At 33.7% G+C, this 23,574-nt stretch overlaps 2 protein-coding genes, 1 non-coding gene and 1 pseudogene across 3 annotated transcripts; 3 read left to right on the top strand and 1 right to left on the bottom strand.

Moving 5' to 3' along the window:
• Window positions 1-92: 92 nt before the first annotated feature.
• On the top strand, window positions 93-4,083 carry LOC123537062 (potassium voltage-gated channel protein egl-36-like). Its single transcript, XM_045320611.2, has 2 exons — window positions 93-887; window positions 2,687-4,083. The coding sequence occupies exons 1-2, from the start codon at window positions 354-356 to the stop codon at window positions 3,581-3,583; spliced, it is 1,431 nt and encodes a 476-aa protein (XP_045176546.2). The 5' UTR covers window positions 93-353; the 3' UTR covers window positions 3,584-4,083.
• A 3,471-nt stretch (window positions 4,084-7,554) lies between these two features.
• On the top strand, window positions 7,555-12,975 carry LOC128550212 (potassium voltage-gated channel protein egl-36-like; annotated as a pseudogene).
• Window positions 12,976-17,314: 4,339 nt separating this feature from the next.
• On the top strand, window positions 17,315-19,248 carry LOC128550213 (potassium voltage-gated channel protein egl-36-like). Its single transcript, XM_053528749.1, has 2 exons — window positions 17,315-17,842; window positions 18,247-19,248. Exons 1-2 carry the CDS (start codon window positions 17,315-17,317, stop codon window positions 19,246-19,248), a joined length of 1,530 nt encoding a protein of 509 aa, XP_053384724.1.
• Window positions 19,249-20,065: 817 nt separating this feature from the next.
• Window positions 20,066-20,183, bottom strand: LOC123537668 (U5 spliceosomal RNA). Its single transcript, XR_006683608.2, has one exon. It is a non-coding gene; the product is annotated as a U5 spliceosomal RNA (small nuclear RNA).
• Window positions 20,184-23,574: the final 3,391 nt, after the last annotated feature.

Here is a 23,574-nt window from a genome sequence, read left to right on the forward strand (position 1 = left end):
GCAACAGTACATTACTGTTTATTGGTCGAAATATGTATTTTGTAGAAAAATACGAGTTTAATTTAATGAAAATGATTCAGTCTACCGTGAAGTGGAAAGGAAATCTATAACAAATAAATTCAGGTTTCATATGCTAATAAAAACATATCTCTAGGTTCAACATCGTGGAATAGGATCTCATCACAATATTATTATGAAGTGTTCTATAAAATAAACCATTTACGTGCATATTGGATAACTGCCTTTTATTTTCTAATGCATGTTAAATGAATAATTATTGTAAACAGAATTATCGATTACAGTGTCGTGAAAATGAAATGTACATTTTAACTAGTTGATGTGAACACAGAAACATGTGCACAGCTATGGATAGTGCGGTAGAAATAGACTTGAGCGGAACAATTTTTAAAACGAAACGTTTAACACTTAAAGCCATCAACGGGAGTTATCTATCAAAGCTGAATGACACAGTGAATAAATATTATTTTGACAAAGATCCAACGTTGTTTCGGCACATATTAAACGCTCATAGGGATGGGACTGTTCATGTTCCAAGGGATGTTTGCCCAATGTTATTTAAGAAAGAATTGCTGTTCTGGAACATTCCATTATCTCTAGTTGCTCCCTGTTGTTGGAAGTATTTGTATGAAGCGGAGTCGGATGTTGAAACATTCAAAATTCTCCTACAGGAAGAAAACAAGTATGATTCTACGAATAAGGTTGATGAAGCCCAAGTTGGCATCAAACAAACAATGTTTGCCGGAGATAGCATGACTGATTCAGAAGTAATTGAGGATGTTAACGAAAACCAGATCGGAAATAAGCGGACTAGAGCCTCTAGGGTCTGGCTTTTTCTGGAAGAACCCGGGTCCTCAGCCGCTGCCAAGGTATTTACAGTGTTGTATTACATCAATACGAATAAAGATATGAAAATTTGTAATTGTCTGACGTGTACTTGATGTTTAGTAGCTGAAAATACTACTAAACCATTTAATTTTTATAGTCTATCTTTTACCATTCTTGAGTATTTGTCAGTATAATCAAGACTTTGTTTTGAATAGTATCGTCATGTTAAAAGAAATTTGCTTGTTAAATATATCATGTAACTTTGCCGTCTAAAATGTACTCTCAGTAATTTTAAAGAAATCGGTAAGATGTTTGCGTTTTTATATGAAACTGTTTATTAAGTGCAAGATACAAATGTGCTTAGAATTTACATTAATGTATTCAGAATTTATAAATTTCAAAACTGAAAACGTTTTCATTTAAGGCCACTCCAATTAAATTAACAGTTCTTCGGCAAAAAAGGTGGAGTAAGCGTGCGAACTTTAAGTTTTTTCTTGACTTTTTTAAATGCAGGTACATGTGTCATGGAGCATGCGGGATATTTATCATATTTTTTCTATTTAAACTGTGTTTATTTCATATTTTCAAAAAAACCACTTTTTGTTCAAAAGTGATATCCTTATAGATAGTCAGTAAAAATCTTTTAATCTACGTATATATACTTTTCGATGTATAACTTTACAGATTGAGTGTTTGGGTGTACTAAAACCACATTTGTTCTCAAAAATCGCCAGTTAAGATTTTGGTATGCGTAAATAAAGATCATTTGTGAATTTTTGCTGACGGATTGTTTGCTTAAACAGGTACAGTCATAATAACAAATCGTACGGTATGTTTTATAATCAGTAGAAGCTAGTCGTATTTACGCTTATGAGACCTGTTTCACCCACAAGTAAAGAATTCACAGGTCCATCATGAAATATTTTCCCCAGCGCGCATATACTTGTCCTATTCAATATGATCGCCTCATCGGCCGCGATCAACTAGGATACACTGAAACTGACGACTTTTACATTATACGCGGGACGTTCAATAAATATCCGCAAAAGATTAAAGGGACACAGTTTTATCAGTGGGACGGGACTTTTGAAAATGGTCGGGAAAATTTTGTTGACAACTCTTGGTACGGACAAGAAAAAATAACGTTAAGTCACGTTTGATAAATTAAAGAGACATTTGATACAGAATCACAATTTAGTGTAGCATTTTATCAATACGACAGGAATATTATATGAACTGTATTCATTTTTTAATCGAAGGAAGGTTTAGAAAATAAACATTGATTAATCATGTGATATGACAGCGTCATCATGACGCTGGGCCGTTTATGCGGTAGTGATGTTGCCTAGGAGACATGTTTAAAAGTTTATTATTTAAGAATTCGCATTCATTAATTTCATATCCGTCATATTTTCAAATTTAAAAAATATAAGAGCACATTTCGGGTATTTCGAACACCCCTCGTACAACTCAATGTACTATTGTTTTACCTTGAAAAGTAATTTTGTGACTAATTACAAAAATAATTGTGTACCCAGAAATGCCCTTTCGTCAATTATTGCTCATATGGTTGAATCCAGTGTAAATTATGCAGAAGGACAATTTCAATTTGAAATAATGTATACTCGCTCGGATAAAAATGTTTCTCATAGAATTCTTTTCATTCCAAAGACCTAACAGATGAACTATATATAGTATCATTAAGCATTAAAAAGCTATTGACGAAAATAGATGTAACATATGAAGTTTACTAATCGAACAGTAAGAAAGTTTAGCACTCGATTAGAAACACGTTGCACAGTATCTAATTTTACATCTCGCATTTTTTTTTATGTTTCAGATATGGTGCTTCTTTTACATTTTTGTAGTCATCCTCAGCGTCGTTGCGTACATCATATGGCTGGATCCATCAGTAAGGGTATCACAATACCTTACGAAGAACCCTAAAGTCGATGCGTTAGCTAACCAAACAATATATGAATATATGGTGTACATATTTAATGAAAAAGTGGTGTTATTAGCTAGCACTGACCCACATCCTGCGTTGCTGTGTCTAGATATATTCTGTGTGGTGTTTTTCATTCTTGAGGCGCTGGTTCATTTCAGCATGTGTCCTGATAAACGGAACTATTTCTTAAATGCGTACCACTTACTGAAAATCTTTCTGTGCATTTCCATGATAATTTCTACGTATTTTGAATGCAGGAAAGATTTACTAGATGAACATGACTTTAGGCTTGGTGAGATATATCACGCTTTCAAAAGTTGTTACGCACTGAGACTTCTACTGATATTTAGACTTCACAAAATATACAATGGGTTACACATAATGGTTTTATCACTTAGATATAGTGTCAAAGAATTGCTGCTCCTAGGGTTTTCATTTTTGATTGCGGTCGTCGTTTATGGATGCCTAATTTTCTCAGCCGAAATAGAAACGGATATGTTTCCAAGTACACAAATTGCGATGTGGTGGTCTCTTATCACCATGACAACGATTGGATACGGCGATTTTTATCCAACCACAACATGGGGCTATGTTGTAGGCATAGTGTGTGCTATAAATGGACTGATCGTACTAGCCTTACCAATTGCTGCCATTGCCTCAACATTTAGCAGTTTATATTCCAGAAATGCAGACTTTCAGAAGCATATGACAGAAGTGCGGAAACAAAAACAGATACTATGCGTGGAAAAAGAAACTTTGATGCACTGTGAGACCTTTGAAATAGTATAGACAGCAGAAATACTAAAGGGAAAGTAGTTTTTCCTAATATATTATGGCAGGCACCGAGAGACATGTTTAACAAATATACTAAATTGAGTTGTGAATTGTTTCACATAAAAAGTGATTTGAAGAAGTTTCATTTAATTCTTCGGCTATTCCTAGGAAAAGAGTCGGTCGAACAAAAATGCAATAGTTATTAAGAAAATATTAGTTACAGCCTTTTAAACGTATGTTTCATATATTAAGTTAGGGGATAACTTTAAATGATTTTTTTTTTAATCGAGATTGTATTTATGTCCGAATATTTAAGAATCTTTGAACAGATAGAAACTTACCTAAACAAATCAAAACAATTAACTTAATATAATTTGGGTTAGGTAGTAAATACAGCTTCGTGACCGTGAAATCGTACTTATTCATATAATATACATTTTTTTGCAAATAAAAAGAAACGCTTGGCAAATGAATAAGAAAATATTCATATAAAATTCACGTTACATACCAAAACCACTGGCACCAGATCAGAAAGAAAATGTCTCCGTACGTTTTATACCCTACCCCTAGGTATTCTATAAGAACCATGGTCATGAACGAGAAAATATACTAACCCATTTCAATCGCGTATTTCATACCTAAAACACCCAGTTCAGTAAATGTGTACTATTGATATCAAACAAGCAATAATTTATCTTCCATCGTGCAAGAGTCACATTGTCTCAATATTCCATATTGCAGAGATGCTCCATATATTTTATGCTTTAGTCAACGTTACAGAAAAAACTTGCGTGAACTCCCCTAATGAACATCCGGTCTAGAGGTCACTGCAGTGTGCACATGTTAAACGAAATGTAAACAAACAAAAAAAGAATGCAATATATTCACAGTTTTACGATAAGACTCGAAATGATGAATGAAATTCATTTTGTATATGATTTTGAATTTGAAATCATACATTGGTATACATCTATTCTGTTTATTTAATTCATTTTGCACATTTATGCTGCATATAAATATTTTAGCGTACACGTGTAGTAAAATGACGACTGACATACATTTTCGCATCAGCCAATCAGAGTGTGTCTGTAATCTAGAACGGAACTTCACCAGGGAAGTTCAAGCAAGTTTTTTGTGTACCTTTGAAAAAACTGTAGACTACACGTTGTTTTTCTAAGATAAGAAGTATTGAAGAAATGTGACCGGTACACAACGGAAGATAAATTACTGCTTGTTTAATATTAATAGTACACATTTACTGAACTGCATGTTTTAGGTATGAAATACCCGATTGAAACGGGTTAGTATATTTTCCCGTTCACGACCATGGTTCTTATAGAATACCTAGGGGTAGGGTATAACACGTACGGAGGCATTTTCTTTCTGATCTGGTGCCAGTGACCAAAACACGACTAGTTTAAAGAGACTCGTACATACATGGTTTATCTCGATTTCCAAACTGAATTCACGTGAAAATGTGAAAAACTGTTTTTAATGTTATCGTTATTGTATTGCTTTTATGCAAATATTTTTCTAACTTATTTTCAAGCAGGTTGCATTTTAAAGTTTGTAAATGGACTATTGTGGTATAGATTTCAGCAGTACAAAAATAATAATTATGCAAGAAGACATTACCAATGTTCATTCTGATATCCAGAATGTGGCTCATGCATAACGGTATTCTTTGTAACTTTTACTGTAATCTGAAACTACATTTAGACTTGTTAGCAACAGTTAATTATATTTGGTGATTCTAAATCATTATAATTATTGTTTTATTTCAGCTAAAGTTACAATGTTAATGCATAAGAAATGTCTAATGCGTTTGATTATTTAAAAGGAATTTATTTATTATTTTTGTTTGCTAAAACAGTTTGATTAGGTATCTGCATGGTCCTATTTCAGCAAATGATCGGTTAGAAAAATTGTATTCCGACAGTACAATACCTGGAGCAGTACACTACATGCATATACTCAGTAACTGACTAGAAGTCAGTAATCAGGAATGTGTTAAATGTTTTTACAAGTGCCATTTCTAATTTTCCTAAGTTACATTTAAAACGTTTCAGTATTTTGTACATTTGAGCCGCGCCATGAGAAAACCAACCTAGTGGCTTTGCGACCAGCATGGATCCAGACCAGACTGCGCTTCCGCGCAGTCTGGTCAGGATCCATGCTGTTCGCTAACGTATTCACTAAGTGCAATAGGCTTTAAAAGCGAACAGCATGGATCCTGGCCAGACTGCGCGGATGCGCAGGCTGGTCTGGATCTATGCTGGTCGCAAACGCACTATGTTGGTTTTCTCATGGCACGGCTCGTTTGATTTCTTGCGGATGAATTTACATGGAAATTAATTTTGCTTGTACAACATTTTGGCTCGATAAGGCACTTGCAGATTAGGTCATGCATATAGCTGTTATTGGCTATATGTATTGTAATATTGGTGTAAAATCAATTTGTGTCTGGGTAAATATTAAAGATATATCATTTCAGAATAGAAATCTATTAAATATTTAACTTTGCGCCCATGTTCATATTGATTTTACACTTATATTATATTCATGAAAAGTTACAGAAAATTTGAGGTTTAAAATCACACATGTATCTTTGTATATGTTGGTTTCTTGTTTTTCTTTTTCTCACATAATACAAGCATACCCATTTCGCTTCGTATTTACTAATATATACATAAACATGGCTCACGGCAATAACTGCCGAGGTCCTGTGTTCAGTCACTTAGGACTTACCTATTTCAGTAAAACCCGATGTGATCAGCCACCTGTCATTTTATTCTACAAAGGTTCCACAACAATGTTTCTACACTCTTATCCCTTTTCCTGATGTTATGTTTTTAAATGCATTGACGTTAATATAAAGTGAAAATATGTAAATAAAATTATAAAATTTCTGCTGTTTGACCCTAATGTCCATATAATACCATATATTTTTATCATTTATTGTAGACTTACTAATTATTCTTGGCTCCTTAAGACTTACTATTACACAGAACGTTATCCCCACCCACAAAACAAATTACTGTTATGTACATTTAATTAATCAAAGATTTTGAAAAATAAAAACATCTCTTAGTTATAAACAGGTAAAATGATTTGCATAAGCATAAAGCTTTCTGTCACGTCTATGCTGTATGTAATTTATATGTATTGTAACTGTCTTGTTTTGAATATAACAGTGGATAGAATTTAAAGTAATGTTTTGAGCGAGTATGTTTAAGCTTTCAAACAATAACGTGTATCAATGGACGCGGTGTCCAATAACTAACAAATATAACAATTCTGTCAACCATTAAGTAGACGGACAATCTATGACAGAACTGAATACTTGCTTCAACATCTACATGTCTAATTAAATATTCATAACTGCGTGTACGTGGTATATTTACACTGCCGAAATGGATTATCTTTTAAATATATTGAATCACTGTCATTTGATGTTACTTGAATTACTGTCATTTAGTTCCAAATGGAATAGTGGAAAAAGGTATAGTTGCCCTCTGAACATTGTTACAGGCACGGACACTTCCACAGTCAGCTTAATGGCTTCTCACATGAAGAGAGCGTTACTAGGAGGGAGCGTTATACGGTCTTACAAAGTTCTTTTGTCTAGCATCACATTACCGATCATTGGTCGAAATATTATGTTTAAGTAATGTACGAGTATCTACCGTAAAATTTAATGAACATGTTTTCAGTCTACTATGAAATGGACATGAAATCTGTAACAAAATAAATTCATTTTCATCAAAATAAACATTATCTCTAGTTTCATTACATGCATGCTATGTCATTATAAAGTTTCCTATAACTTAAACATTATCGTACAGATTGTTATAATTTAAAAATTCTTAATGGATATTAAATTGATACTAAATAGAATTATCGATTATAGTCCCATGGAAAAGAAATGTACACTATAACTATTTGATGTGAACACAGAAACACGCACAAAGCTTTTTAAAGCAAGTATGGAAAGTATGGTAGAAATAGATATGAGCGGAACAATTTTTAAAACGAAACGTTCAACACTTAGAGCCATCAATGGGAGTTTTCTATCAAAGCTGAAAGGCAGAGTGAATAAATGTTATTTTGACAAAGATCCAGCGTTGTTTCGGCACATATTAAACGCTCATAGGGATGGGACTGTTCATGTTCCAAGGGATGTTTGTCCAATGTTATTTAAGAAAGAATTGCTGTTCTGAAACATTCCATTATCTCTAGTTGCGCCTTGCTGTTGGAAGTATTTGTATGAAGCAGAGTCGGATGTGGAAACATTCAAAATTCTCCTACAGGAAGAAAACAAGTATGATTCTCAGAATAAGGTTGATGAAGCTCAAGTCGGCATCAAACATGTCATATTTGCCGAAGATAGCAAAACTAATTCAGATGTTACTGAAGATGTTTACAAAAACCGGACTGGAAATCAGCAGACTAGAGCTTCCAGGATCTGGCTTTTTCTGGAAGAGCCCGGGTCTTCAGCTGCAGCCAAGGTATTCACAGAGTCGTATAAAAGCATTAATAATTAAGATATGATATTATGTAATTGTCTGATGATTGGGTTACTAACATTTATTTTTATTTTATAATTTTCTATTCAGTAAGAGCTGTAAATAACACTGAGTAGAAAAATCGTTTCTGAGCATGGGACATATTTCAAATTATGATAAAAGAAACCTTAGCAAATAACACCTTGATGTCTTTTTCAACTACTTTTAAGAATAATCATTATTCCTATTTGTAATAGTATCCTCATAGTATAAGTGATTTTCTATATTTTGTTTGAACAATTCTGAAGATATACTCTGAGTAATTTTAAAGAATTGGCAAAATATTAATGTTTGAGTATATGAAAAAGTTTGTTTAGTATATACGCCTTGCGTTAGATTTGGTGTCGAAACCTGTATAAAAAACATCCATAAACAGGAAACGATTTACCTTAAAGATGGTGTAGTTGGAATAATGAAATTTCAAAATAAACTTCGCTGATCTGATTCGTCAATACTGTAACAGTTTTTTTTTCAAAGTGTTCCAAGTTCTCATTCTGCAAAAATCAATTATAAATTATATTCTGTGCGTTTTCATTAATTGGTTCTGGGAACATATAGAATTCTAAAGACTTTAATACAATATTTTTTTGTTATTCTATGGCCTAAAATCTATCATGATATGAAACTTTCGCCATTTAACATTTGCCCATATTACTGAATATATTTAACACAAAAACAGTTAATTTATGCCGAGATAATAGGAAATTTTAACTAGAAATTTTATTTACTATTTTTAATGTCAAATGATTCTACTCTATACGAACCTTAAAACGTATAGTATATACAAACAACACTTCAATGCAAATAAACTAGCAATAAAACCAATAAATTTGAAAATGAGACCTAATTTGTTAGCGGCAAATACGTAGATAATATTTCAAATTGACATTTACAGATCAATACCGGTTACAAACAAATTAACGCATATATTGCTCTTTTAGAAATATAAAATTTCTTGAACTTTGATATGAAATTAATTGATTTTTATTGATGCACATGCATTGCTTATAATGGAATATTCAGTACAATGTAGGGTAAAAGTAACAAAAAATCCACATATAAGGTTCGAAAACATTACAGGAGCTTACATCATTCTACAGAATCTTCAAATATGTCTGTCAGCTGAGGTTTATGCAACACTTAAGTGGTTACAATTCCTTAACAGATGATATTACCAAACAGAAGAGAGAATTAGTTTTTAAAACAATAAATAATATGACAACGACTTTCTGTCGGAAAAGGTCACTGTTCCACAAAATAAAGTGTACAATTAAAGTTCACGTAAATATATGGGATTATGCACAAAACCAATCACAAACTATCTTTAAGACACTTATAATAGTTTCAACGTTTGGATTAATGTGTCTATATACAAATATTTGCAATGTAATATAAAAATGATTTCACCAAGCATTAAACAAATATTGGCGAAAATCTTTCTTCTTCTTCTGAAATACCTTGCTCAAGGATATTTGTGGCTCCGCCGAGTTACCGCAAGACTATTTCCCGAGAAACAGATATTTTCACCTGCACCTTTTACCAGTGAAAGATTCTTTCTCTTGCATACCATACGATTTTTTTTTCTTTTAAGCACTGTTTTATCATAGTATCGTATGAATTCATGCATTCAATTATAAATTACACCCAAGAGTCAACTTACAACCCGGGATGTAAGATTGGGTTTCCAGCCCCTGTAAAAACACGAGAAAGCCCTGTCTGGCATGCAAGAACATTTAATCTTACATTTCTTAATTCTTTATATTTCAGATATGGTATTTCTTCTACATTTTTGTTGTCGTCCTAAGCGTCGTTGTGTACATCATATGGCTGGATCCGTCAGTAAGAGTATCTCAGTACCTTATTGAGAACATTGAAGTCGACGTGTTGGCTAACCAAACAATATATAAATATATGGTGTACATATTTAATGAAAAATTAGTTTTATTTGCTGGCACTGACCCACATCCTGCTTTGCTGTGTCTAGATATATTCTGTGTGGTGTTTTTCATTCTTGAGGCGCTGGTTCATTTCAGCATGTGTCCTGATAAACGAAATTATTTCTTAAATGCGTACAATTTACTGAAAATCTTTCTGTGCATTTCCATGATAATTTCCACGTTTTTTGAATTCAGAAAAGATTTACTAGACAGACATGACTTAAGGGTTGGCAAGTTATATTACGCTTTCAGAAGTTGTTACGCATTGAGACTTCTACTGATATTTAGACTTCACAAAATATACAACGGGTTACACATAATGGTTTTATCGCTTAGATATAGTGTCAAAGAACTGTTGCTCCTGGGGTTTTCCTTTTTGATTGCAGTCGTCGTTTATGGTTGCTTAATTTTCTCAGCCGAAATAGAAACAGATATGTTTTCAAGTACACAAATTGCGATGTGGTGGTCTCTTATCACCATGACAACGGTTGGATACGGCGATTTTTATCCAACCACAACATGGGGCTATGTTGTAGGCATAGTGTGTGCTATAAATGGACTGATTGTACTAGCCTTACCAATTGCTGCCATTGCCTCAACATTTAGCAGTTTATATTCCAGAAATGCTGACTTTCAGAAGCATATAACTGAAGTGCGGAAACAGAAACAGATACTATGTATGGAAAAAGAAACTTACATGCACTGTGAGACATTTGAACCAGTACAAACAGCAGAAATCCTAAAGGGAAACTAGTTTGTCCTAATTCATTATGGCAGACATATGGAGAAATTATTCCTTGTAACTTTTATTATGATTTGATTAATTCCGGAAGTATTTACATAAATATGTTTAATCAAGGCACTTCCAGATGAGGTCATGCTAATAGCTGTCATAGGCTATATGGGATAATATTGATGTAAAATCAATTTGTGTCTTGGTAAATATGAAAGACATATCATTACAGAACAGAAATATGTTAAATGTTCAACTCTGCGCCCAGATCCATATTGATTTTAAACTGATATATAATATTATATTCACGAAAACTTAAAGACAATGTGCAGTTTAAAATCACTAATGTATCTTTATACTTGTAGGTTTCTTGTTGTTCTTTTCTCATAAGACAAGCATACTCATTGTTTCATGTTCACATATATATAAACATATGGCTCATCGCAATAACAATCCAAATCCTTTATTATTCAGTCCCTTAAGACTTACACATTTCAGTAAAACCTGATGTGACCGGCCGCCTGTCTCACGTCGTTCAAACAACAGTTTTGTTACACTCTTTTCCCCTTTCCTCACGATATGTATTTTGTTATATAAGGTGAAAATCTGTTAATGAGATATTAATACTGTATGACCATTTATGTACATTTTATACCCTATATTGATTATTTATAATAGACCTACAAGTATTGGCTTCTTATTACTTAATCCCGCCCACTTAGCTCAGTAGGTAAGGTGTTTATCTACGGATCGTGAGTCCGATCCTCGGGCGGAGCTTATGCTCTCCGTGACGATTTGATAAACGACCACCTCTGATTCATGTGGAAAAGTTGGCAGTTATGTGCGGAGAACAGGTTTGTACTGGTCCAGAATCCAGGAACACTGGTTAGGCTAACTACCCGCCGTTACAAGACTGAAATACTGTTAAAAACGGCGTTAAGCCCAACACAAATAAACAAATAAACTAAAGAGTTAAAATTACAAATAATATTATCCTAATATAATTTACAAATTATTTTTATGTACATTTAATAAATCGAAGACTTTGAAAAAAAAGCACTCTAAGTTATATACAGGTAAAAAAATCGCATAAGTATAAAGCTTTCTGTCCCGCCTGTTCTGTATGTAATTTATTTGTATTGTATGTGTGTTTTTTGTAAATATCAAGTAATTAGTATTTAAAGTAATGCTTTGAGCGAGTATGTTTAAACTTTCATAAATAATGTATATTAATGGACGTGGTGTCCAATAACTAATAATTATAACAATGCTATTTGCCACAAAGCAGACAGAAAATCTATGACAGAATAGAATATTTGTTTTATGATCTCCATGATCTATTAAAATATTCATAAATGCGCGTACGCGGTATATTTACACTGTCGAAATGGATTATCTTTTAAGTATATTGAATCGCTGCCATTTTATGATTATTGAATTACTGTCATTTAGTTTTTAAGAAATTTTAAAGATTTTAGTATTGGAAAAATGTATGTTGCCACAGTAATGGGCACAGACAATCTGGATAGAATATCGATCTTCCATGAGTCATTTTAACGTTTTCCTCACATAAGAACCCATAACGGTCAGGGACAAGAGGTGTAATGTCAGTGACCATAACCATGTCCAAAGAGGCCCTTATGGATAGTTATTGGATTTTAAATAGAATATTGCTTTCATTCTTTTGATTACAGTGCCGTTAAAAAGAAAACGTTGAATGTCTTGCATAACAATAACTTTTTAGTATCCACAACTCTCTCTACAGCAATTATGGATAATAAGGTAAATTAAGACACGAGCGGGACATTTTGGAAATGAAAGTATCAACACTTCAGGCTTAAGATTGGGGTTGTCTAAAATCGAAGCTGAAAGATACAACGAATAAATTTCATTTTGACAAATATACAACTTTGTTTTAACATAAATAGTAAACGATCATAGAGTTTTTGATGTCACTACAGAAAGTGGTTTGAAGAAATTTAGGAATTCAAAAGATGTTTTTAACAATCCAATTCACATCTTTCACTTATATATTTTATCTTTTAAATAAGATGTTTTCTTTGAATGAAGAAATCTTCATAAAATGTATATAACTTTTAATATCATCTAATACATTAATCAACTGTGTATGCATAGCTTCATAATTATATGTCACTGTTAAAAGGATTTCCAGGTTTAACTGGTAATACAAATTTTACTGTTTAGCTACATCTGTGTTAAGTGTGTTTCTATCTTATTTCATACAGAATCATCAATCTCTGTGACAAAAGTTTCATTTTTCTTTGTAGTATTGTACTGTTTCGACTTCATTCCCATGAATAAAAATACCCATGCAGAATATCTGCTTGTTTGCCTGTGCTCTTTTGTAAGATGTTTCCGCAAACAATTTTTCTGGCGCACAAATTCCAAGGCAAATCAGCCAATTTGTATTTCATTTTTAGGGTAATTTACTTGATTTGTTTAACGCTTAGAAACATGACATACGTTAAAAAAACCTGAGTGAAGACTTATTACATTCTGTTTCATTATAAAGTTACAACGTATATCCTTGCTATTTCTAGACATATCTGCACGGAGTAAATGTACACTTCATAAGCTTTAGGGCTTTATTATGAAACTATAGAAACTTGTCTCTTGGGCAAAATGTAATTAAATTCATATCTGATAAATGTGAAAGTTGCATGGTTTACGATCAGAAACCTATTAAATATTCAACTCTTAACTTCATACCTTTATTGATCTTAAACAGCACATCGATGAATGGTTATTTTAAAATTCAGACTGAACTTGAATTCGCTGTTATAATTATTTCTGGTTTGTTATGAACATAGAGTTCAATTTACAAGAGGGCAATGATGGCCCTATATCGCTCACCTGAGTAGAGTTGCTTGCTTGAACACATTAAGGTCCGTGTGCAAAACTGTACATGTCATCCAAATTTCAAAGCTGTATCTTAAAAAAAAACAAGAAAGAAGGTCAGTAGGTCAAGGTTACAGTCAAGTGACGCCTAATTACTTGGGGTCATACGGTAATTATAATTAAACAGTCTAGGAAATATGATCAAATAATTTTGAAGTATTTTTTCCTAAATAACTCATATAAAAAGTATGTGACCCTCGTCGCGGGGTCTCTTTTCACCCAAGGGGCATAATTTGAACAATCTTGTTATGAGAGCCACTAGGCAATGTTACATACTGAATATCAAAGGCCTAGGCCTTGAACTTTCAGTCAAGAAGACTTTTAAAAGCTTTTTCCTATGTAAGTCTATGTATAACTTGGGACCCCCAGGGCACGGCCTCCTTTTATCCCAGAGGCATAATTCGAACAATCTTGGTACAGGACCACTAGGCAATGCAACATACCAAAAATCAAAAGCCTAAGCCTTGCAGTTTCAGACAAGAAGATTCTTATTTATTTTCCTATGTAAGTCTATGTAAAACTTGAGAACCCCGGGGCGGAGCCTCTTTTCACCCCAGGGGCAAAATTTGAACAGTTTTGGTAGGGAACCAAAAGGCAATGCTACATACCAAATATCAAAGGCCTAGGTCTTTTTCCTTTCGGTTGTCATAGCAACCAGAGTTCTATATGGAATTAAATTCTTTGAACAAGTTTTAAAGAAGACCATCCAAGGAACATCCCTGTGAAGTGTTATCAAAATTGGCTTGATGGTTTAGGAGAAAATGTTGTTTAAAGGAAAGTGTGGACGGACGACGGACGGACGACGGACGGACGCCTGACGGTGAGCGATCACAATAGCTCACCTGGTGAGCTAATAAACAGGGTACCACTTAAAATGGTGGAAACGCTCAACACGACAAAACGAAAATGTCGCAGGCTCGGTTTGACTGAGCCTGTTCATGGACAGTAGTGGAAATGGATGCTACCGTCTACGCCCTCTAGCCCCGGGTTAAGCAACACAATACATTTGCACATGCTACAAGTACAAAAAACAAAAACAATTTAGAGACATCCGCAGATGTGTTCATACGGTGGTGCACAAGGAACTAGCGTGTATTTCCATGAAAAGCGGCGCTATTAATTTTCTTTATTGCCCTTCATGCTTTCGAATGATCTCCTTATAATTTGATTACTGTAACAGGGAATCACTTGTTTAATGTCAGTTTGCATTTTTTTTTTTTTTTTTTTTGCATTTTGCATTTTTTTCAGTTTCTAAATACAGACTGCTTTTCAAGTTGCCGGAACACGTGAAGTTATAAGTTCACAGGAGGCTGCACGCATATGTGTGAAGAGTAACACAAAGAAATATAAGTGCAATGATCAGTACAATGCAATCGCCCAAGCATTATAAGGTTCGACTAAAACACCTCAAACTTTCCCTTAAATCTTGTAGTTTTAATCATCGCGAAGTTAAGCCATTGTTGTTGCTTTTAGTATCGACTACAATCTTCCTCGTTCGGAAAGAAACCTTTAATGTCTTACCGTATACATTTCATTTACATATTTTTGTAATAAGCAAGAAGATTCGGGTTGAAAACTAAGGGCAATACACATTTTTTTTTCTTACTGTAACAGAAAACTTTTGTTTTCACATTTTGACAGGCATAACTAATAAAGATAAAGAATAAAATGACATACATGCGCACTTGTTATGCTTTTGTTAATCTTACTTAAACAGTGCAGGTTAGAAAAAATATCGGAAACTTATATTAGGCTACATTTACTTTTGGAACTTTACAAACATTTATCTATCCTTACCTTTTAACTTTTATTTGCCAAATACAAACATAACAATGCTTGATGGTCATCTTTTTTAAACGAAGATCTAGCACATATCTTCGCAAATTCAGTTACTAACAGACAGCGGGTTTTCATTGCAAGAGTTTGTTCAATACGTGTAGAATGGTTCTTGCTGCTCAATACTTCACATAAGTCAAGAAGTTGTGTGACCGTCCTTAGGCGGTGCCCTACTGTTGTTTTTTCCTGATTCTGTGTGTGCGTATATATATCTGTGCTTGTTTGTATTGGGCGGTGCCCCACAGTGATTTTACCATGAGTAAGTTATCGCGCCCACCATAATTTAGTCCGCCGGCTGTCCTTAAGCGGTGCCCGACTGTTGGTTTTTTTCCTGCTTATGTGTGTGTATATATGTATCAGTGCGTGTTTGTCATGCGCGGTGCCCCACAGTGCGTGAAGTTTTTGTTTTTTTTTTGCTTGTCTGTTTGTTTATCTGTGTATGTTAATTGTATGTGTGTGTGTGTGTTTGTCTTTCGTACGTGCGTGTCTGCGACGTTATAGGAATACTACGTTTAAGGAACGTGGCTTTCCCTGTTTAGTATTCATCTTTGCTTCACCTTCCCCCAGCAATTTGCATATATTTATACTTGTTGGATTTCTGAAGCAACCCGTCTACAATATTTTTCCGTTACGGCTTCTTTTGTTGTGGGCCTACTTTGCGATGCATGGCTCTATGGCTGTGTTTTGGGTGCTCTGTGCTTCCGGTAAATCTACCCTTATCTAAACACTATATTTATCAATATAATAAGCATTGGTCTCCTATGCCTGTATCAAGAATGTTTATAAAGTGGTGTGATTTATTGCCGCTGTAATATGCAATATAAGGCCTTCTCTTTAAGATATATTAATGTATTTGATGTTTTCTTAAGAACATAGTTCAGTCTGTGGAATGTGTAAGGCAAGATAAATTAAAAAAAACTTGGCCTTAAACATATTGGTAAAAAAATCAGACAAGTGGGGAATCAATGACCTTTTTACTATATGCCTCTATAATATATAATTATATATGTTTGAAATGTATTAGAGTGTAATGTCATTATCAGTATTTTGTAAATTTAGAAGGGGTCGTGACTGAGAATTTTCATCTTTTTTATGTTTGAACTATTTGAAGAACCGGGTCATGAACATTACTGAAAGAAGCCCGGACACACGCTTGAAACGGGATTGCATTTCAATTTAGTACAGTACTAAATTTGTTTTCTACCTTTGTATTCACTTGTGAAATACACATCGACTGTTTTACAGAAATTATATTGATATAATAATGAAGTCATGCTTTTTATTTTCAGTTTGTTTCAGGTGCATCTGTTTACTTGATCAATATCAGTCTTAATTCTCCATTTACCTTACCAGTTTTAGTCCATTTCGGTTAGTTTTATGAAAACAAAAGGTTCCATTACCATAGTATAACAAAACATATAGCACAATTGTATAAACCTTTGTATAAATATGAACCCATTAGGCATTATGCTCTTTGAAAATTGTTCTTTCAAAGTAAAAATCATTCATTTCCTGTATACAAAATGACCAATGATTGATATATCGTAAAATAGCGCCCATATACTGTGAATATAAGATACAGGCGACAGGGAATTTAAGACAAACATATTCATGACAACAGAAGGGTAAGACAAAAATAGGAATACACACATTTGAAGTAATTAATCTAACATTCGTCTCAAAAGAGGAAAAAAATATAGCATCTAATGAACATTTATATATGCGCATGAAACAAGCAGAATTTAATGCGATAAATATGGATAATAAAGTCGTCACTATTGACATTGGAGGAAAAATATTTAAAGTCAGGAAATCGACAGTAGATAGGATTGAAGGGACTAAACTAAGCAAACTAGGCACCAGTATAGAAACGCATAGTTTTGAAAGAGATCCTCAGTTGTTTAGGCACATTTTGAACGCATACAGATATGGTTTGGTGCATGTACCAAGAGACGTATGTCCCGTTGTTTTCAAAGAAGAGCTCCTATTTTGGAACATTCCTTTAACGTTGGTCGCCCCTTGCTGTTGGAAATACTTGTACGAAGTTGACAATGATGTAGAAACTGTAAAGATACTTATTAAAAATAAGAACAAGTTTGAAAACAATGAAGATACAGATAAAGTCCAAGACAGCATTGAACGAACAGTGTTTGGCGCAGAACATTCGGAAAATAAAACTGAAAAGCCAAGTGAGGTCAAAGGAGAAGGCAAAAGTGGTCATGCTGATAAGCAAAACACTCTTTGGTTACTTCTAGATGAGCCGGGATCGTCAGCCGCCGCCAAGGTATTAATCATTGGTAAACAAACTTAAATTTACAAAACTAAGTCGAGTAATGTTAAAGAGTTGTGTTTGATATGCATTTGAGTTTAGCATTTGATTTAATTTACTCATAATCAAGACGAACTACTTAACTGTATGCCATTATTACATATTACAGTCAAAAGTTTGATTTCAGTTTGCTTGAAACAACTAAGTGATGTTAGCAATGATGTTGAAGTACACCTGTAAAACACATATTTTGTTAAGCCTTTATTTCAATGAATATCATCCCAAGGAAAAAGAAAATAAATAAGGCAAGCTATAGATGAGACACAATCTTTTTATGCAGACATTTTAAACGTTTTATTGTGTTAACGCTACGTAAGAAAAGCCATATTCATTGCCATATATTCTTTTTCTTCTTTCAGATATGGTGTTTTTTCTATATCGCTGTTGTGATCGTTAGTGTCATTGTGTATATTATATGGCTGGATCCAAGAGTGCGAGTATCACAGTACCTGTCAAAGAATCCAGATGGAATCGATATATTTGCAAATGAGACTTTATATGAATATCTTATATATTTTTACCCGGAAAAAGGAGTGCTTATGGTGTTTAGTGATCCACATCCGGCTTTATTTGCAGTAGACATGTTTTGCGTAGTGTTTTTCATTACAGAAACAATACTTCACTTCAGCGCCTGCCAAAACAAACTGACATATTTTAAAAATGTTTATCATGTATCAAAAATTGTGTTGTGCGTAGCCATGATTATATCCACCGCCTTTGAAATGAGGAAAGATTTGTTTTACGAGGAGGAATACGGTTATTTGTATTACATATGCAAGAGCATTTATGTTATAAGATTATTGCTGATCTTCAGGCTTCACAAGATATACAACAGGCTCCACATAATGCTACTGTCCCTTACTTATAGCTGCAAAGAACTAGGACTTCTCCTATTTTCCTTCTTGATTGCCGTTGTTGTTTACGGGTGTCTGATATTTTCGGCAGAAATCAACTCAAGTATGTTTGAGAATACATACATTTCTATGTGGTGGTCGCTTATAACAATGACAACTATAGGCTACGGTGATTTTTATCCGACGACGTCTTTTGGATACGTAGTAGGTGTTATTTGTGCTGTCAATGGGATCGTAGTGCTGGCTTTGCCTATCGCAGCAATTGCTGGGACGTTTAGTAATTTATTCTCAAGAAATGCAGACTTTCAAAAACACAAAATAGCTTCAAGAAAGCAAAATCAGTCAAACGGAGATAAAAATAATTGCTTTACAAAAGTAAACAATACCTGCATGAAAAAGGAAAAGATTGTGGTCTGTACTCCTGATCGAGATGAAAGCGGTGATGTTATTGATGCTGAAAGAAATGTGAAGACTGAGATCTCTGATTTGCCAACAATACATTGTTGAAAACAAAACAAAAACAGAACTGAACAATTCTAGTTTGCAAATGTTTTATGTTGTTAACATTAATGTTATCATTCTCGTTTTTGCTCTTTAATCATCTCATTTTTCCTGTTAAAATATGTAAAACATGGACTCTTTCTTTTTATTTCAATATAATTTGTAGTTTTACATTTGCGTTTGATAGATATTGGGATATTTCAACTATCTGAAGCAAAAGTCAAGTTTAAAACAAGTATAACTTCGGAATTCATCTATGTTCAATCTATGATGGTTGCCCAACCAAGACTGGCAAAGGGAGGTAACAATAATTCTAAAACTTCCATTTCGAGGACTGATGATATATACTTGTCAATTTAAATATTTTAAAACAATACTATTACATGAGTGTCTTTTCATATTGAGTGAGATAAAATGATAAAATGCAAAAGCTCTGCCCAGCATTTTATAAATATTATTCAACTAGTTAGAAAGTAACAAATGTAATATTCTTTTTTCATATGTGAGAAGTTAAAAGTTCTACTTTCTTTAGTCAATTTGACCAACATCTCTTATACTTAAAACGATGTCAAAGGTTTATTACACTTGTGTATGATCAGTTTACCTGGCCACATCAAACATGTGTTAAGTTAAAATATCAATATTAGGATGGGAAAAAGCAAAGTTTAGAAATATTTTATAGTGAAAATCTAACAAGTAGGTGTAAATGATCAGTTGTTAAAGTTCGGAATAAATTCGTTTGCAGACCAAAATTTGATTAACCACTTTCTATTTGGAGTCCGTGGAATTATCAGTCAGTGCATCTTATGAATATTAATTGTGTACCATCCGATGTGGAGGATTTCAGTAATAAGTCTGTAGACTCATTGATTGTTCCACTGCACGGAAATCTTTAGTAAAAGGCGAAAGATTTAAGCCTATTTGTAGTGAAACCAGAGTTGCCATCTATAACCTTAATGTTGTTTATATACTAAACTTTACAACACATCAAAGAAGCTATTTACTTACTCGTGAAAATGTTATAGTCTCAAACGTAAAATTCAAATATCTGATTATTGAATAAAATTACCCTTGTTTATTTGTTTCGCTCATGTACGGAATCAGTAAATGAAAAATAGAGCGACAGCTATTATAAAAGGGAGGTAATAGAAAAACTTTCACGGCAAGTATCCAAATCCTTACTTACTTCTCTTTACAACTTGCGAACTTGCTACTTAAGAAAACCCTAGGTGCCAATCCAGGCAATATCTCGGCTCGCTAAGACTCGGGCACCTGGGTAGAACCGCTAGCCAGCTAAAATGCTTCCTGGCACGAAAGACTCTACACACCAAACGAGGTTTCGAAACCGTGAACCAACCGGTCGACGGAGGTCCCTTAATTTGTTAAACAGTCCACATGGTCCATGTACGTTATACTTTTTATTGATCTTTTATTTTAAAAGGCATGCCTTCGGATATATACGACGGTCTATATCTATAGAATTAATATCTGACATAATTATGTGAGTGTTTAAGCTCAATTTGATTTTTAATGATTTATTCACTATCTAAGGCTCGGCTCAACAATTCCTATTTATTTATGTAGTATAAATAAATGATTTAACTATGAGGGACCATTATCGAATGATAAAAAGTATAATGTGATTCGAAAGATATCTAAACAAAGTTACCATTATACAATTCAAATAACTGGTGAGCATTCTTTAAGAGAGTTATGTGAATTAAAAAAAAAACTGGTAGGCCTACATGTATATAAACATGTTCCTCAAAGACTCCTTTGGACAAGTGTGATCAGGAACATCTAGCAAAATGTATAAGAAACTTTGGCGAACAAAATTAACAAAACATAATATGCTAAGCAACTTTTCTGACTCCCACCTGATTGTTTGTCTTGCTGACAGATTTGAATGAAATTTGGACAGAATGTTGAATGATTATTTTGCTATATTAAAACGTAGGCCTAACACGAAGATAACAACCAGAAGCAAACACATTTGCCCGTAATGGTTACAATCAGGTAACCATTAAATCAGTTAAATTAGTAAATCCCAAACCACAGCAGTACACTTTGAACCTGTCAAACTGACGCAATTAAAAACATTATTACATACTAGTTTCTATATTCCCCGTAAAGTTACATTGGTAATTTTCCCATACACTGACGCCTGAACGTGACGTAATTTAATGTGTCGTTGAATAAATTCTTTTATTCAGACTATTGAACAAAATCATAATATTTACATTATATTTATACGTGTAGATACGTATATAATAAAAAGTTTATTATCTTTAAATCTGGAAATATGCATTTTAGCTCGATATGCTCATACAGTTATATTTTGTCCGCAAAGGAGAAGAATTCTATAAGACTTGTCTTTCATTCTTATCCTTTCCTGTTTTGCTTTCGTCACAGTATGATATATGTATCAATGTATGTAACTCTATTTTGGGAATGAATATGTTAAAACTAAATATGCACTCGTTCTTTAGCGGAAGAATATTGCGCTCCTAAAGTCGCGCAATATTTCCGCTGCAGAACTCGTGCATATTTCCCGATACAAAGCTAATAACCTATAATTATATACTGATTTTTCAACTTCATTTAGTTGAAATGGAACTTTAGACAACAATATAACGTGTAAGGGTTGTGGCGTCACTAATGTCACTAATGTCACTGCGTAAGTCGGTGACGTAGCGTCAAAAAGTACATTTACGTCGACAATTTTCAAATTTACTCTGTAGAGCTGAACATGAAACAAAATTATGATAAGATATGCACTCGTTTTCTTTCGGATTAATATTGCGCCGCTAATGTCGCGCAAAATCTCCACCTAGTTCCCGATACAATGCTGATAATGCACACTTGTAGAATAGTATCCTATGCCAGAATAAGAGCATTTTTTACCCTTGAAGAGTTTGGTATTGTTATTTTATTCAAATACTATCATATATTCCAGTCCATACTTCATTATCAAATGAAATATACTCATATTTGCACAAATTTTCAAAGCGTAGCCATAATATCAAAATTCATGGTCAGCAGTTAGAACGTTCATTTTATTCAATGAATGATGGTTTTAATCAATCAATCTGTCATAAATGAAGTATTTTGAATTTAATTCTGCTATCAGTATGTCTGAATGACTCGTTCTTGCTTTAAACCAGCCTCGCTCAATGACCTAACCGCTCAGTATTGTTTAGGTATCCATCTCCGCTAGTAGGAAATATCTACATATATCACATATGTCCATCAGATTGCCAAATAAGCTGTACAAACTGGCCGGATTAGACAAAAGGTCCAATTAATTCGTCTTTGCTGTACTTGGTGTACTGGTAGCTTTTATGGCCTTTGTTATATGTTTACCGTAGATATGATATGATATGATTAGATATGATTAGTGTAATATTGACATGCCCTTAGCGCGTAGAACTCCGCTATAAACTCTCCTCCCCACTCTCAATCCCAAACCCAAGTTTCCTTTATATAGGTTACAGAGAATCCATATTTTCAACTTGTTTTTTTTGTCAGTTTCGTTTATAGTTTAAATGTTATGTACATCGTCTTGTAAGTTGGTTGTGCTACTTCTCTTAAATTTGCTTGTATGTATACATGTTCATATATGAACCGGTATAGTTGGGTGGCTTGTTCTTTAAATGTCAGAGTTTTGTCCTTGTTTGTAAAGAGTATATGTTGCAGTTTCTAAAATGTATTATATTCAAATGTCATGCTACAGTTCCTAATATTCATTTTGGTTTCGATACTTAACTGGGCAAACTAACCAAACCTTTGTAGAGAGATTTTCCGTCAACCACGTTCTTCGTTTCGTTTATTTATTTTGTTGGATTTAACGTCGCACCGACACAATTATTGGTCATATGGCGACTTTCCGGCTTTGATGGTGGAGGAAGACCCCAGGTGCCCCTCCGTGCATTATTTCATCACTAGCGGGCACCTGGGTAGAACCACCGACCTTTGTAAGTCTTCGTTTCAGAATTAAAAGGAAACAACGAAATTGACTGATCTGTACGCTGGCTATGAAAAGTCACAAACAGGGCCTATAGGTGCGGATCAAATAATTTGACCGGGGCGTGGGATTTGCAAAAAGGTCCTGACAGGCTATAATTGTTTGATATCTCACAGTATGTGTGGGCTATGTTTATAGAATGGGTAAACTTTCTTCTTGTCAGAATTTTGTCCATACTTTTTTCCATGCTTTTTGTACTTAGATAGGCTTAATTTTCCGAGAATATTATCATTCTTCTATAAATAGTCGTCACCGGCTAGTTAAAGTTCCAGTTAACAATATTTTTCAAGTAAATTTCTTTTAATAGT

This window comes from Mercenaria mercenaria, chromosome 17 (genome assembly GCF_021730395.1).
Source record: "Mercenaria mercenaria strain notata chromosome 17, MADL_Memer_1, whole genome shotgun sequence".
In the NCBI taxonomy this organism is placed as follows: Eukaryota; Metazoa; Mollusca; class Bivalvia; order Venerida; family Veneridae; genus Mercenaria; species Mercenaria mercenaria.

Coding starts and splice junctions, on each gene's coding strand:
- LOC123537062 (XM_045320611.2), top strand. CDS start 354: ATGTGCACAGCTATGGATAGTGCGGTAGAAATAGACTTGAGCGGAACA. Junction 888..2,686: donor GGTCCTCAGCCGCTGCCAAG/GTATTTACAGTG, acceptor TTTATGTTTCAG/ATATGGTGCTTCTTTTACAT.
- LOC128550213 (XM_053528749.1), top strand. CDS start 17,315: ATGGATAATAAAGTCGTCACTATTGACATTGGAGGAAAAATATTTAAA. Junction 17,843..18,246: donor GATCGTCAGCCGCCGCCAAG/GTATTAATCATT, acceptor TTCTTCTTTCAG/ATATGGTGTTTTTTCTATAT.